Raw genomic sequence first — 15504 nt, forward strand, 5'->3', positions numbered from 1 at the left:
TTCCTCCACCCTCTCATCTTCCTCATCCTCGGCGGCGGCGGAGGCGGCGTGGGTGCGCATGTGGCGGTCGAGGTGGGAGCTCCAGGCGAAGGCCCGCCCGCACTCGGCGCACTGGAAGGGCTTCTCCCCGGTGTGGATGCGCCGGTGCCGCTCGAGGTGGGAGCTCCAGGCGAAAGCTTTCCCGCACACCCCGCACTCGTAGGGTTTCCCACCCAAATGACTCTTCCGGTGACGATCGAGAGCCTCCGGATCGGCGAAGCTACGACCGCACTGAGGGCACCGGTTGGGTTTTTCCCCGCCGGGCGCGTGGGTCCGTTGGTGGGTGAGCAAAGAGGAGCTGACGCTGAAACGGCGCCCGCAGTCGGGGCAGGCGTAAGGCCGCTCGCCCGTGTGGACCCGCTGGTGGATGGTGAGGTCGGAGCGTTGGATGAAGCATTTGCCGCAGTCGGGGCATTCGTGGGGACGGTCGCCCGTGTGGATTTTCTGGTGTTTCACCAGGGCTGATTTATGGCTGAAGTTCTTGCCGCACTCGCCGCAGGTGTTGCTGGGTTGACCCTCGCCCGGGCGTGGGGATGTTTCACCCGGGCCCCCGCTCTTGTTTGCCTTCACCCCCGCCTCGGCGGGGTTCCGGGGCTGCTCCTCGCTCACAGGTTTCCTCACTCCGGGCTCTTTCTCAGCATCTTCTACTCGAGGTGGTTCCTGCTCCGCTCCGGCTCCATCCTCTGTGGGGCACAAAAAGAGACAAGACACCACCCGGGCAGGAGACGGGGCTGTGGGGAGTCGGGACGGTGGTAAAAAAGGAAAACAAGGAGGGATTCCTCCTCGTTTTTCATTTCACACGCTCCTCCAGGTAAACACTTCCAGCGCTTCGCCGATCCCCATCGCTCCTCGTGGTAATTAATCCACCGCCCCAGAAACGCTCCTGGCTCGGAAATGGGCTCAGCATTTCCATTTTGGGCCAGGACATCCCTCTGGCATTACACTCTCTCCTCCCCAGCATCTTTCTTCCCCTTGCAGCCTGGGGTAGGGCGGCCGCCGTTACGGTTGGGGGGTTTTGCCCGTTTTGGGGAGAGGTGGGCAAGCGGGAGCTGAACTAATTTTTTTTTTTTTTTTTCCCCCGCTGAGATCGAGGCGTGATCAGAGACTCACCTGCGGCCGGGGCGTCCCTGGGCACGTGGAGATCCAGGGCTGTAGGTTCATCCCTGTGGTCCAGGCGGGACAGGAGATCGGGTTTAGAAACGGGGAATTCTGGAAAGGAGAAGGAGGGATGAGCAACGTGAGTCGGGGGGGGTCCCCAACACCCCTTGGGTGAAGACGTGAGGATCCAACAAGCCGGATCCTCCGTCCAGCCTGAATTTTCCACCACGGGAGGGGGGGAGGCTCCTCACCCAGCGCCATCAGGGTCTCGTAGCTCTCCTGCATCACGTCGCGATACAACGCTCGCTGTCGCGGGTCCAGCAGCACGTACGGCTCCATGGCTGGTGCCACCACACCTCCCTGAAAGACAGAGGTAAAACTTCCCCCCCCGTAAGCAGGTCCCAACACGAAACCCATCCCCAACCACCTTCCCGGGGATTCACACCCCAGGGTTGGGCTTTTGAGGCAAAACCCTCTCTTTTATTATTAACCTGTGCATCCTCTAATAATCTAATAGATTCTTATTCTCAAATAAAATCATCTGAATCACAAAACAAGGGTAAGGCGTGGGGACAAGTGGTTAATAAAAACTCCCATCCTTCACCCCGCCACGTATTTTCCCAAATCTTGCAGGAACTTTATACCCTCTGGCTCTTAGCAAATCTGGTTGAACAATTTTTTTTTTTTTTTTTTTTCCTGAAAGTTAACAGGGAGGAGGAAGCAGAAGGAGAAAACAGAAACACAAGTAGCATGATTCCTTAAAAAAAAAAAGATAAAACCCAGCCCATGAAGAACACGTTTCCGTGACCTGCAGACAACACTCTGCTGAGAGATCCTCACCCTAAAATTCCTTTTCACCCAGATTTTATCTAACAGCACCAAACCCTGGGTGCTCGTTCACAGGATCCTTCACCTTCCCAGAGATTTCCTGTCCCAAATTTTCCCCAAATTTCCCCCCAAACCCCCGTAGCAATCGTTCCTCCTTCTCCAAGAGGTTAAATCACCCAAAATCTCCGGGGCTCAGAGCCTGCGCTCGGGGACAAACACGACTTTTCCCAGCTGTAGGAAGAGGGTTTGGTGCTTTCCTTCACAAAAATCATTTAAAAGCAAATTACCACCACTCCCCTGACCCTTTCCTCCTCCTTCTCTGCGAGCAGTGGGCGTATTAGGAACCCGATTTGATTTTTATTTTCTTTTTTTTCTAGCAGCAGAGATGTTACAGCTGCAGGGGACGGAGGAGTTAGGTTGGGAAAAGGTGGATTTGCAGAAGGTTGTCGTCAACTTACTGATGCCGGGAATAAAAGGGTGAGTTCAAGCACGGACCGTCGCTCCCTCCTGCAATTTTTGCCTTTTTTTTTTTTATTTTTAAGTCCCCACCAGCATCTCAGCCCGCTTCGTTTACTCGCTGGTAGTTTGGCATCCTGCTCAAAAAAATAAAAATAAAAAGGGGTCAATACCGCACGCCCTCACCGACACATTTGCTCCCGGCTCCCCCAGCCCGGCACCCCGTCTAAAAATGAAAAACCACCCGCCTGAATGAACTGAGGGGAGGAAGGACGGACGCTTGCAGAAAGACAACGGGGCTGGGGGGAGTTTTTGATATATATTTTTTTAATTATTATTTTTTATTTTTCCCCCCTCCCCGGGGATGGAGAGCATCTAAGCTTGGTGTTTGTGTGGACACCCTGGGGAGGAGAGCTGGAGGGGACGGGAGGAGAGAGGAAGGGAAGGATGGAGAGGGAAAGGAAGGGGATGAAAAAGAAAAAAAAGAAAAAAAAGAAGAAAAAAAAAAAAAAGGAGCCATTTTCCGCTCCTTCTCCGCATCCAAAGATCGAACCTCCCCGTTACCTGCAGTCTCCGGCTTGGGAGGTGCTGTCGGCAAAGCCTGGAGATGCCCCCCCCTACACTTTTTTCCCCCAGAAAACCCCTTTTTCCCCCAAAATATGGGGCAAGGGGGTCTCTGTGTGTGTGTGTGTCCCGGGGATGCGAGGGCCACGGGTCAGCACGGCGCGGTGGCCGCGGTGTGACCGGGGAAGCCCCGGTCGCTCTGGTATCCTGAGCAATAAGAGTTAAAAAGAGGAAAAAAAAAAAAAAAAAAAAAAAAGGAAGGAAGGAAGGAATTAAAAAAAAAAAAAAAAGAGGGGAAAAAAAAAAAAAAAAAAGGAGTGAAAAGAGCTCTGCACAATTGCCAGGGCCCTCTGGCGGCAATAGCAACGATGTCTCTGGGCGGAAATTAAAAAAAAATAAATAAATAAAACCAAACCAAACCCACCTTGCAAAGTGAAAAATGCTCACTGGTGTCCTGCTGAGGTTGGTTTTTTTCCTCAAAATGTGGAATAAAAGATGTTTTTGGCGGGGGTTCACTTGGTCCCTCTGTGGGGATGGGGACGTACCCCCGAGAGATTTTCCTGCGGCCGTGAGGCTCCTTGCTGCCAGCTGGAAGCGTCACCCCTTAAATTTATGGGTGATGAACTCGTGAGGGACCGTTTTGGGGTCAAAACTCCTGAATTTGGAACCGGGGGAGGATACTGGGGGATGTTGTAGCACGCGTAGCTTGAGGGGACTGGGCTGCCGGTCTGCAGAAATCCTCCCGCCGCAGCGGCCGTCTTGATTCTTTATAGCTGGGAAAGGGTCTGGTTTTGGGGGTAAAAAAGGGGTTTTCGGTCAACAGGGAGGGGGCTACCTGCATGTTGGGGATGTCGGGCCAGCAAGGAGCGCGGCCCGAACGTGTTTAAAAGGTTTGGGGCTCACAGATACCTCTAAAATGGCCCCGTCCCCTCCACCCCCCCGGGGCCACAGCGGCCCTTTCGGGGGGCTTTGCCCCCTGAGTGGGCCCGTTGCCGTGGCAACACTGGCCGGCTGCCCTCACTCAAGATGGACCCCAAGGCTTCATCCCCCAGGGGCCATCTTGAGCAAGGCCCCGGTGGCGGCAAAGGGAGAGCCGCGGCCATCTCACCCCGCCCGCTGCCATCTCCCCTCCGGCCCTGCCTGAGGGCGAGGCCGCCATTTTGGAAAAGGGCAAAGAGGGGGCCCCGCCATTTTGGAAGTGGGCGCCAGCCGCCATTTTGGAAGCGGGCGGGCGACTCCCCTCTGAAGAAATCACGACCCGCAGGCCCCGAATTAACGCTTTTTTCACCCCAATTTCTGCCCTCCCGCACATATTTCCTCCCCAGAGCAAACCTCGCCAGAGGCAGTAAGGAAAATGTAGAGAAAAGCAGAGAAATCGGGGCGGTTTTATCCTCCATCTGCCTCAACGCTTCTTCCACAGCAAGAGGGATGCTCCTGGAAGGTCTGTTGCGTGAGTGCAAGGAAATTTTGGGTTATTTTTCCCCGAATTCAGGCTCCTCAGGCTGATCTGAGGTGTTTATGGGGACACGTTGAAGAGGCTGATGCAGCAGAGAGGCCGACTCTGTGAAAATCACCCCCAAAAAAACGCATTAAAAATTCCTCTCTCCAACCTTCACGCCAAAAACCCCCAGTTTGGCGGCCGCAAACCCTGAAAAAATATTTCTGAAGGAAAAAAACCAAACAAAAAAACACCCGCAGGGAGCTCCCAACTTCTTTTACACAATATTTAATCCTTTATGGTGGAAATCTTGGCTGCTCGGGGGCAAAAATGTGCCCCTTTCACGCAAAAAGCACTAATTTTGTAGCAAAACGGGTTGCCTTGAGGGTTTGCTGTGACCCAGGGCAGCTCCAAATCCACTGGGCGTTTTGTTAATATTAAAAAAAAAAAAAAAGATTTAAAAATGATAAAAAACAAAACCAGGCAAACCACGCGCTGTTAAGGCTTTCATTACGATGGCGCAGCTGCGATTTAAATTAATTAAACGCTGCAAAGGGGGGTTTGATTTTTTTTTTTTAATTTTTTTTGCTTTGAGGACCCAACATCCACCCCTTGGGATGCTCCCCGCAAGGCTGGCTCTGGGGTGAATTCACCTGATTTTGGAACATCCCTTTGCTCCAGTCTGGTGGTGAAAATCAGGGGGAAAAGCCAGAGAAAAAAAAAAAAAAAAAAACAACAAAAAAAGATGTTTCATCAGGGGCTGTTGGAAGAAAGATGAAAAATTAAACTAGGTGGCCCACATTCAGCCTAACGAAGACGTTTTGGTGTTGAAACTTGAGACAATTAATAATGATCTTTTTTAGCGATTCTGGTGCGATTTTATGATTTGAGAGAGGCGGGATGAGGAGATGTGGATGAGTTAAGGTTTATTTCCAGGGAAGCGTTGGGATTACGGGGCTCGGTGGGTGCCGGGATGCTCCGTGGGGCTGGTACCCCAATACTGGGGGGGGGCTCTCAAGGTGAGGGGGGGGTCCCTGGCCCTGATCCTCCCCCTCCTTTATAAACATGGGTGTATCCCCCAGACCCTATAGACACCAATGCATCCCTCAGCACCCTATAGGGACCCAGATATTTGGGGTCCTCTATAGGGACACACCCTTTTGCCAGCACCATATAGGTGCGTCCACCCCCCAACATCCTATAGGGACCCAACAACCTATCAGGACCCCCCCGCACCCTATAGACACCGCTGCGTCCACCCCCCAACATCCTATAGGGACCCAACAACCTATCAGGACCCCCCCGCACCCTATAGACACTGCTGCGTCCACCCCCCAACATCCTATAGGGACCCAACAACCTATCAGGACCCCCCCGCACCCTATAGACACCGCTGCGTCCACCCCCCAACATCCTATAGGGACCCAACAACCTATCAGGACCCCCCCCGCACCCTATAGACACTGCTGCGTCCACCCCCCAACATCCTATAGGGACCCACATACTCGCCCTCCCCCATCCCCCTATAGGTACCACCACCCCCCCCCGGCTCCAGCCCTACAGGCCACGCCCCCTTGGCCGCACGCAGACGCAGCCCCGCCCTCCGGCGGCCGCACGCAGACGCAGCCCCGCCCCCGGCGGCCGCACGCAGACGCAGCCCCGCCCCCGGCGGCCGCACGCAGACGCAGCCCCGCCCTCCGGCGGCCGCACGCAGACGTAGCCCCGCCCCCGGCGGCCGCACGCAGACGCAGCCCCGCCCTCCGGCGGCCGCCAGACGGGGCGGCGGAGCGGCGCGGTGAGGAGCGCGGAGCCTCAGCGCAGCCGCGGAGCCGCCATGGAGGCGCCGCCCGCTCCTCCCGCCGTCCCTCCCGCTCCCTGCAGCGCGGCCCGCAGCCTGCAGGATGAATTGACGTGCCCGGTGTGCCTGGAGTACTTCAACGACCCGGTGTTGGTAGCCGAGTGCGGTCATAATTTCTGCCGCGCCTGCGTGACCCAGTGCTGGGAGGACTCGGCGCGGCGCCTTTGCTGCCCGCAGTGCCGGGAGCCGGTACCGCAACGGCTTTTCCGCCCCAACCGCTCTCTCGGTAACATCGTCTACATCGTCCGCCAGCTGGGTTTGCCGCCGGGCCCAGCGGAACCGCCGCCGGGGCCTCCCGCCCCCGCCCCGCCTCTGCCCGCCGCCGCTCCTCCCGGCCCGCCGGGGCCTCCGCGCTGCCCCCGCCACGGCGAACCGTTGCGGCTTTATTGCGTGCAGGATCGTCGCGCTGTTTGCGTCGTCTGTCACCTTTCCCGGGAGCACCGCACCCACACCGTGCTGCCCGCCGAGGAGGCGGCCCACGCCGCAGAGGTCAGTGGGGGGGGGAGCACGGGCAGGGAGCTGGGTGCGATAAGAACCCCCCTTCCCTCGAATTAGGTGGTGCAGTAGTGACACCCCACACACCTCCCGGCATCGACAGTGCACCAGGAGCCCACATCGGGGGCGGTAGGGCCCCCCCACCCCGGGAGGGAGAGTCCTGGGAGTGCTCCCCCTGGGATTTTAGGGTGCGATGACGGTGGATATTCCCCCCCGGGGACCTCTTCTGGGGTGCAGGAGATCACCCCCAAGGATGGCGGTTGTAATAATGACCTTTTCTGCAAAGGGAGAGTAGCGGGGGGTACTAATTAGGGGGTAATTAGGGGTGCAGTAAGGGGTGGGAGTGCACCCACGGGGGGCAACGCACCTTGGATGCAATAGGGATCCCCCTCTCCTTGTACCCACTGGTGCCCCACTGCCCCCCGGCGTGGGAGGTGCGATAGGAACCCCCCGATGTGTACCCCCCATTCATTGTACCCGTAAGGATAGTGGGGGGGGCACACCCCGAGGCTCTGGGGTGCAGAATGGAACCCCCCTTTCGAAGGTGGGTGCTCTTCCATACAGCGAGGCAGGATACGGGGTGCAATAGGGACTCAAATCCCCCCCCCCCAAGACGGGGGGGACTCTGGGGTGGGGGCTGACCCCATGCAGTAGGGTAGGATGGGCTGCAAAATGGGTTGAACTGGGAAGATAACTGGGAGCAGGGGGAGTGTCAACCAATTTGAGAATTAACACTGAACCGGTACGGGAATCCCTGGGGTCGCTCGGGTGCGGGTGTGAGTGTGCAAAATTCCAAGAAACACCCCAAAAATCCTCCGCTCCCGCTTCCCGGGGTGCAAATACTCTGCAGCGAGAGCGGAGCCTGGGGACTGAGGGGGGGGGGGGGGGGGGAGGTGCGTGTATGTGTATTTTTTTTTTTTTAGCACTGAGCATAGCAGAGGCTAAAGTGGAGCAGGAATCCCCCAGGAGTGACTTTTTCCCCCTAAAAAAAAAAAAACAAAAAACAACCAACAGACCAGCTCAGGGCGGCTGAGCGACGTGACGCAGAGTGAATACAGAGCCCGGCCCCCCACAGTGTTTAATCTTCACCAAAACCACCGCCGTGACCCCCCCCCACGCCACAAAGCGCGCGGAGGGGGGGGTCTTTCTGCTGGAAATAATTATGAATTCATAATTAAGAAGCGTGTGGAGTGTGGTAGCCTGACCCTGAGCCGGCCAGACCTCGTTTCTCCGGCGGGGTGGAGGAAAATCAAGATGCCGGACGGGGAGCGGATGTTTATTGCGCAGCGGCGGTTGGAGGAGGAGGAGGAGGAGGGTGACACCGGGGCGAGAAGGGGATTGCGCGATCCTTAACCGCTGCGTTAATTCCCGCAATTAGCGGTGTCGAGGCAGGTGGTACCCGAAGCTTTTTGACTAAATTTTGTACCCAAATCGCTGCCGGGGCCCGCGCTGCCCTCGCCATCTTCTTGTGGCCGAGGTGACTTAGCGTGAAGCTCCAGCTCGAGTTGGCGACATCCCCTTTCCCCGACCCCCAAATTTGGCTTTTTTTTTCCATTTTTAGGACCTTTAGGTGGGTCTGACATTGAGCAGTGCTCAAGCTGCTTTTCCTTTTTATTTTTTTTTCCTCTTTAATCTCCTTTTACACATTTTTCACGATGGCTTGTTGCCCCTCGGGGGCTGCTTGCTGCCCGTGCCCTTGTTTTTTTCCAATTTTTGCTTTTCTTTCGTGCTGAAATTCCACGTTATCGGGTGGTAGCGAGCGCCGGTTGGTGCAGCCAGTGAACAACAGCAAAATCTCCGTAGCTTTGTGTCTTTTTTATAAAAGATCTGGCCCTGCTCGCTCGCAGAAGCCCTGCTGCTTTTTGTGTAGCGTTGCTAGGAGCCTCCTCGTCTTCCTCAGAGGCCAAATGACTTCACCAAGGACAGTTTCCAGCAATAAACCGTTAATAAACTTAACGAGCACAGCCAGATCCTCCATTTCAGTGGGGTTCAAGGCAGATCTCGGGGTGGGGGGCTGGGGGGGGGGGTCTCCCCTGCTCGTGGTGGGGCTGGGAGGTGAAAGCTGATCCCCAGAGGCGCTGAGGTGGAAGAGGATTTCACGTGGGTGGGACTTGGTGGTTTGTGTTTGCAGCTGCGCTCTTACAGGGAGCTAAAAATCGAGGCTAATTTATTAATATTTTTTCCTTTGCCATCCATCTTTGCTTTTGCACCTGGGTCTAAACTGCTCAGGCTGCTTTAAGGGAGGGGTTTTGGGTCGGTTGGGGGAAGTTTTTAGTTTTTAGGGTTGAGGGAGGGGGCAGGGGTGGCCTCATCTCAGTTTGTGGCGTTCTCCATCTGTTAAAAAAAAAAAAGAAAATTTAAAAATGTGATGTTTGGTGAAGTTCGGCAGGTTTTTGCAGCAGCGCTGGAGGGAATCCCCCACCATCCTTTTCCTCCGAATTCTCGATCCCAAATAAAGATTCCAAACAGATCTCCTCTTTCTCCTTCCAGGAGGTGCCACAGGAACATTTGAGCTCCCTGAGGAAAGGCCGTGAAGAAGCCAAGGCTGAGCGGGAAAGGCAGAGCGAAGATTTGCTGGTGAGCACCTCGGGGTGGAGGTTTCCCCAAACCCCCCCCTCCGCCTGCAGGGCTGTCAGTCTCACGTAGGGTTTCCCCTCTGTGGTTTGGGTTGTTTTTTTTTTTTTTTGCAGAAACAAACAGAAGTGGAAAGGCAGAAGATTGTGGCTGAGTGCAAGGAGCTCCGAGGCTTCCTGGAGGAGAAGGAGCAGCTCCTGCTGTCCCGTCTGGAGGAATTGGACAGAGACATCGTTAAGCGGAGAGATGAGAGTGTCTCCAGGCTCTCCGAGGAGATTGCCCAGCTCGATAAGCTGCTGGGCGAGCAAGGAGGAGAAAATGGCCCAGGAAACCAGTCTGGGCAGGTGAGACTGCCGGGACATGGGCCACCAGCACGGGGGGTTATGATATAGCAGGGTGTAAAACCCCGGGGAGCTCAGGGTTGGGGACCCCTGGGGACAAAAATCTGTTTCTGGGGACCCCCGGGGAAAAAAGTCTGTTTCTGGGGGCCAAAATCTGTTTTCTGGGGACCCCTGGGGGCCAAAAATCTGTTTCTGGGGGCCAAAATCTGTTTCGGGGGACCCAAAATCCATTTCTGGGGGACCCCTGGGGGCCAAAAATCTGTTTCTGGGGACAAAAGTCTGTTTCTAGGGACCCCAGGGTGCTCTGCTGGGAGCAGCTCGTGTCTGTTAACCCGACCCCACTGAGTCAGGGGGTTTGACTTGCTGCTGGCCTGTTTTTTTTGGGGTTTTTTTTGGGTGGGAACCCACATTTTTCATACAAATTTGGGGGGATAAAATTGGTAGTGAAGCCTTTGGATGCCGAGGGCTAAGAAATGTCCCAAAGTCCCAAACACTTTCGTGTTGCTGAATCCTCCTGGTTTTGGCAACTTGAGGGCAATGGTGATTTATTTTTTTTTTTTAAGCTTCTGTCCAAAAAAAAAGCATGTTTTCTACTAAAGAAAAAGGGAAGGAAAACCCTGTAATTATCGACTTAATTTTGCCATTTCTCAGTCCCAACTGTGCTCTGCTTTGGGAGCAGCTGCTGAGAGCTGATCCCCTCAGCTGTGGGGCCAGTTTTGGGGAGGATTTTGGGAGATACTGAGGTAAAAATCAGACTTTTCCTGATCATCTTTTTATTTTTAATTGGTTTTTTTTTGGGGGGGTGGAAGAGAGACTTTTCCTGATCAGCTTCTTTATTTTTAATTTTTTTTTTTTTTTCTCCACTCTCTCCCCAGGGTGTTGCCCCAGCTGGAAGCAGGTGAGTGAACCTCAGCCCTTACTGGGTTAACTGGGAGGCAGAACTGGTGTCTGGCTTTCACCCCCCACCCTTGGCTGTTCGATTTGAGGCAAACCCCAAACCTTTACGAGGGGATTTTTGCAGAGTTTGAGCATCCTTCTAGAGGAAACCACGGAATAATTTGGCTGCTGAGGGACCAGTATCAAAATTTAGATCAGGCTGCTCAGGGCTGAGCCCCATTTGAGGTGTAGAGACCCCCCCCAAACTAAACCCAGTCCTCAGGTGTGGCCTAAAGCACTGACAATAACCCAACACCAAACCTCAGCACCAGGGCACGTTTCTTCCCTGCCTCAAATTAAGAGATTTAATTATTTTTTTTTTTTTTTTTCCCCAGAGGAAACCTAATGCTTTTTCTTCTCCTTCCCCAGCTTTGAGAGCTGGATGTTTTGCAAACCAGAGGCCGGTTTTACTGAGCTGGAGAAGAAACTCAAGAGCTTTTCCCAGAAGAGCGCGGTGCTGAAAGAAGTCTTGCTGGAGTTCAAGGGTGAGTGCTGAAAAAAAGGGTTTCTTTAAAAGTTGGGACTTCCTAAACCCTCTGTTGAGTCTGGTTTAAGAAGGGGGGGTGTTGAGTCCAGTTTAAAAGGGTTTGGGGTGTATTGAATCCAGCTTAAAAGGGTGTGGGGGGGTGTTAAGTTTAAAAGGGGGGCAGGTGGGGTTGAGTCCAGCTTAAAAGGGGGGGCAGGTGGGGTTGAGTCCAGCTTAAAAGGGGGGGCAGGTGGGGTTGAGTCCAGCTTAAAAGGGGGGGCAGGTGGGGTTGAGTCCAGCTTAAAAGGGGGGGCAGGTGGGGTTGAGTCCAGCTTAAAAGGGGGGGCAGGTGGGGTAGGAGTCCAGCTTAAAAGGGGGGGCAGGGGGGGCAGGAGTCCAGCTTAAAAGGGGGGGCAGGGGGGGCAGGAGTCCAGCTTAAAAGGGGGGGCAGGGGGGGCAGGAGTCCAGCTTAAAAGGGGGGGCAGGGGGGGCAGGAGTCCAGCTTAAAAGGGGGGGCAGGAGTCCAGCTTAAAAGGGGGGGCAGGAGTCCAGCTTAAAAGGGGGGGCAGGAGTCCAGCTTAAAAGGGGGGGCAGGAGTCCAGCTTAAAAGGGGGGGCAGGAGTCCAGCTTAAAAGGGGGGGCAGGAGTCCAGCTTAAAAGGGGGGGCAGGAGTCCAGCTTAAAAGGGGGGGCAGGGGGGGCAGGAGTCCAGCTTAAAAGGGGGGGCAGGGGGGGCAGGAGTCCAGCTTAAAAGGGGGGGCAGGGGGGGCAGGAGTCCAGCTTAAAAGGGGGGGCAGGGGGGGCAGGAGTCCAGCTTAAAAGGGGGGGCAGGGGGGGCAGGAGTCCAGCTTAAAAGGGGGGGCAGGGGGGGCAGGAGTCCAGCTTAAAAGGGGGGGCAGGGGGGGCAGGAGTCCAGCTTAAAAGGGGGGGCAGGGGGGGCAGGAGTCCAGCTTAAAAGGGGGGGCAGGGGGGGCAGGAGTCCAGCTTAAAAGGGGGGCAGGGGGAGTTGAGTCCAGCTTAAAAGGGGGGGCAGGGGGGCTTGAGTCCAGCTTAAAGAGGGCGATTTGGTTTGAGCTCTGCTCTGGTCTCTCTCCCAGGCTTGTCAGCAGAATTCTTTATTAATTTGAGCATCTGCTCATCAAAAATTAACCCCCAGCTTGCTTAAACCCAGCTCATTTCCCACAGACCCCTGCCGTGGCCGTCCCCTGTCCTTCCCGTGCACAAAAGCATCTCAGTTTCTTTTTTTTTTTTTTCTTTCTCCTGCAGAAAATCTCCGGTTCGAGCTGGAGAACGACACAGGTGAGCGCGGTTTGGTTCAGGCAGCCCAACCTTCATTTTTATTTTAGATTTTTATTTTTGCAAGGTTTAATTTGGGAGTTCGGACTCCGCTGGGGAGCAGCTCAGTGCTGCGACCGCCTGAAGGTCGAGAGAGGAGAAAATTATTGCTGGTGGAAGAAAAAAAAAATAATTAAAAAATGATTCAGCTGCTGGGAGACCTCTGGCCCCGCCGGTGGGGGTTGATTTATCTCCGAGATGGACTTTAGAACCTTCCTGTTTGCTGCTGGTGCCTCGCTGGGCTCCGTCTCCTTGGCTGAGTGCAGGATAGACCTGGGTTTATTTTTTTTTTTTTTTTTTTTTGCAGTGTTTTCTGTTTTTTATTTTTTATTTCCCCCCGGCAGTCGTTTTCAGGCTGCACAGCCCTAGTTCCTGACAGTCCCCCGGGTCTAAAACCAGCCCTTAAACACGAGGATATTTGTGCTTGTTCCTCTCTGGTGCTTGTCAGGGACTTAAAACCCCAAAAAACTTGATTTCCACGCAAGAACTTTCTATTCCAGAGCGAGGAGGTTGTCTCAGGTGGGGCGGATTTGCAGCTTTAATTAGAAATCCTTTTTTAATTTCTGCCGGAAAGTGGAGCTTTTCTCTTTGTTCTTTTGGGGGTTTGGGTGCTCGGGGCTGTTGGAGGTGACTTTGTCGTCCTTGTCTGAAGGATCAATCCCCTCGGTGGGTGGGAGTTAAAAAAAAATCTCGAGTTTAACCCCCTCGTGCGTGTGTTTTCTGTGCACCCAGGTGATCTCTCTCTGGACCCAGACACTGCCAACCCTTACCTGGTGCTGTCGGAGGACAAGAGGAGCGTGAGGCTCCGGAGCGCTCCCCAGGAATTACCAGCAAATCCCAAAAGATTTGATTATTCTTTCTGCGTCTTGGCAGCTGAGGGTTTTGTAGCTGGGAGACATTACTGGGAGGTGGAGGTGGGCGACGGGGAGAGCTGGGTCCTGGGGGCGGCCCGGGAGTCCGTCAGGAGGAAGGAAAAAATCGACTTTGCGCCCGAAGAGGGAATCTGGGCAGTGGGGCTCAACTGGAAAGGGAAAAATTGGGATCAGTATCAGGCTTTTACCTCCCCGGAGACCCCTTTGTCCCTGTGTGAGAGGCCCAGGAAAATCGGGGTGTACCTGGACTACGAAGGCGGGTGGGTGGCGTTTTACAACGCCGATAACATGGCTCCCATCTTCACCTTCACGGCCGCTTTCACCGAAAAGATCTTCCCTTTCTTCTGGCTCTTCTACGTGGGCTCTTCCCTCTCCCTTTGCAACTGAACCTCCCCCCTAGACACCCCCCTCCAAGTTTCTTTAACCCTCCCCAAGGTGACCTGCAAGTAGTTCCTCATCCTCACCTCCTTTTTTTTTTTTTAATTATTTTTTTTTTTTCCTCACCCCTTTGCTTTCAAAACCAACCCCAAAACTCACCCCTTGTCCCTCCTCAAGGTTCGACTTTTCCTCGTTGCATTTAAAAATTTGGGGGTCTTTCACCCTAAAAAAAACCCTTCCCCTGGGGCTTCAAGCATTGAGGGTGACTGCTTCAACCCCCCCGGCGTGGGGTTATCCCCCCTCCTGCTCTATAACCAACCCCATCTCTCTAATTTTTATTTTTTTTTTCTCCTCATTTAGTTGTTTTTAAGTTGCCTGCCCCATGCGAACAGGGCTGTAACCAGGGAGAAAAGCTGCAGTAGGCGTTTTTCTTGCATCCCACCTGCTTGCCTGCACCCCCGGGGAGCTCGCGAGGGCTGAAAAAATAAAAAAAATAAATAAAAATAAACCTGCTTGAGGACAGAGGTACCATACCCCAACTCCCCCCCCCCCAGTTCTGACACCGTTGCTCTGCAGGTCACCTTTTAGTTTTCCCCCCACCCCACCCTGTCCTTGCTTTCCTCCTGAGGAAAGGGCCGAGCCCATTTTTCGCTGCCGCTAGTGCTAAAAAGAGCAAAAAAAAATAATAAAAAAAATAATATAACCCCCCCCAAACTTCCCTCGCTGCTTTCCCCCCCCCCCGCCCTGTTAAGGCTGAGCAGCCACAGTGGGGAGAGAGAAAACGAAAAAAAAAAAAAAAAAGCTGTAGGGCTGGGAAAAGCAGATTTTTTTTTTTTGGGGGGGGGGGGTGGTTTTGTGGATTTTTTTGGGGGAAGGGGGAAACTCAAGTTTTGGGTGGTGGGGAAGGCAAAAAAAAAAAAAAAAAAAGGGGGGGGTGTGGTTGTTTTTTGGTGTGATCTCGCGCGTGCTTACGGACCCCCTGCCCGCCCTCGTGTGATCCCGCGCTGCTGTTAAATGTCTCTTTGCCCTGTCACTCTGTTTAGTGGGGAAATAAAAAAGTTGCTGTGCAAAAAATAAAACCTGGAAAAAAAAAACCAAAACACTAAACCCCCCCCAAAAAAAACCAACACCCCCCAAAAAAAACAAAACAAAAAAAAAAAAAAACCAACCTAAAACCCACCAATCTTGATGCATGAGCCGCCCTCTCCGAGGTGAGAGGAACTGGGGACCCCCCTCTCATGTCCCCACACTTTGGGGGGGGGGGGTGATCAGTTATTTTTGGGGTGTCCGGAGGGTTCACCCCATCAAGAAACGCCCCACAAAATTAACCTCGACGCTTGAGTTTTTTATTTTATATTAAAGTTGGAATTAACGATTTTAAAAACCCATTTGGGGAGATTTAAGACCATCCTACCCCCCCCCCCCCCCCCCAGCTTTCCTTGCATAAATACCGATTTTTTAACTCCTCTTTAAAACCTGCTAAAAAAATGAATAATTTAAAAAAAAAAAAATGTAAAATCTTTAAAATAAAATAAGGGGAGATGGGGACCCTGGTTTTGGGGGAGCGATGGTGAAATGGGAGGGGGGGGGGGATGTCCTTACTGCTCCCTGCAGCCAACACCTGGCAGCGTGGAGCTCTTTTTGGGGGGGGTTAAAAAAAAAAAAAGGGGGGGGGTTGGGGTGAAAAAAAAAAGTTTTGGGGGTCAAAAGTTTTTTTTCTTTGGGGGGGGGTGTGGAGCGTTTCTGCAGGCAAGCGCCAGCCGTGTGTGCATGGGGAAGGAGGGGGGGGGAGCTGCTGCCCTTTGTGTTGAGGGGGGGGGGGAAATT

The 15504-nt window shown here is 53.9% G+C and overlaps 3 protein-coding genes across 3 annotated transcripts in view; 2 read left to right on the top strand and 1 right to left on the bottom strand.

Annotated features, from left to right (window-relative positions):
- Positions 1–15504, bottom strand: part of LOC141972579 (uncharacterized) — a 710276-nt gene that overhangs the window by 342800 nt on the left and 351972 nt on the right. Inside the window, exon 8 of the mRNA XM_074930473.1 lies at positions 61–544. Within this exon, the coding sequence (XP_074786574.1) occupies positions 61–544 (484 nt within the window). The remainder of the gene's footprint in view (positions 1–60; positions 545–15504) is intronic.
- The window catches only part of LOC141972595 (uncharacterized), a 366186-nt gene that overhangs the window by 4684 nt on the left and 345998 nt on the right, over positions 1–15504 (top strand). The window lies entirely within an intron of this gene.
- LOC141972607 (E3 ubiquitin-protein ligase TRIM7-like) lies at positions 6167–14384 on the top strand. Its single transcript, XM_074930526.1, has 7 exons — positions 6167–6770; positions 9267–9353; positions 9467–9694; positions 10567–10589; positions 10997–11112; positions 12359–12391; positions 13160–14384. Exons 1-7 carry the CDS (start codon positions 6258–6260, stop codon positions 13684–13686), a joined length of 1527 nt encoding a protein of 508 aa, XP_074786627.1. The 5' UTR covers positions 6167–6257; the 3' UTR covers positions 13687–14384.

The sequence above is a fragment of the Athene noctua genome, chromosome 34, assembly GCF_965140245.1.
Source record: "Athene noctua chromosome 34, bAthNoc1.hap1.1, whole genome shotgun sequence".
Taxonomy (NCBI): Eukaryota; Metazoa; Chordata; class Aves; order Strigiformes; family Strigidae; genus Athene; species Athene noctua.

Bases quoted from the DNA above. Each gene is read 5' to 3' on its own strand.
- LOC141972607 (XM_074930526.1), top strand. From the start codon at position 6,258: ATGGAGGCGCCGCCCGCTCCTCCCGCCGTCCCTCCCGCTCCCTGCAGC. The intron at 10,590-10,996 runs GTGAGTGAACCT...CTCCTTCCCCAG, and splicing joins GTTGCCCCAGCTGGAAGCAG to CTTTGAGAGCTGGATGTTTT. The intron at 12,392-13,159 runs GTGAGCGCGGTT...CTGTGCACCCAG, and splicing joins CGAGCTGGAGAACGACACAG to GTGATCTCTCTCTGGACCCA.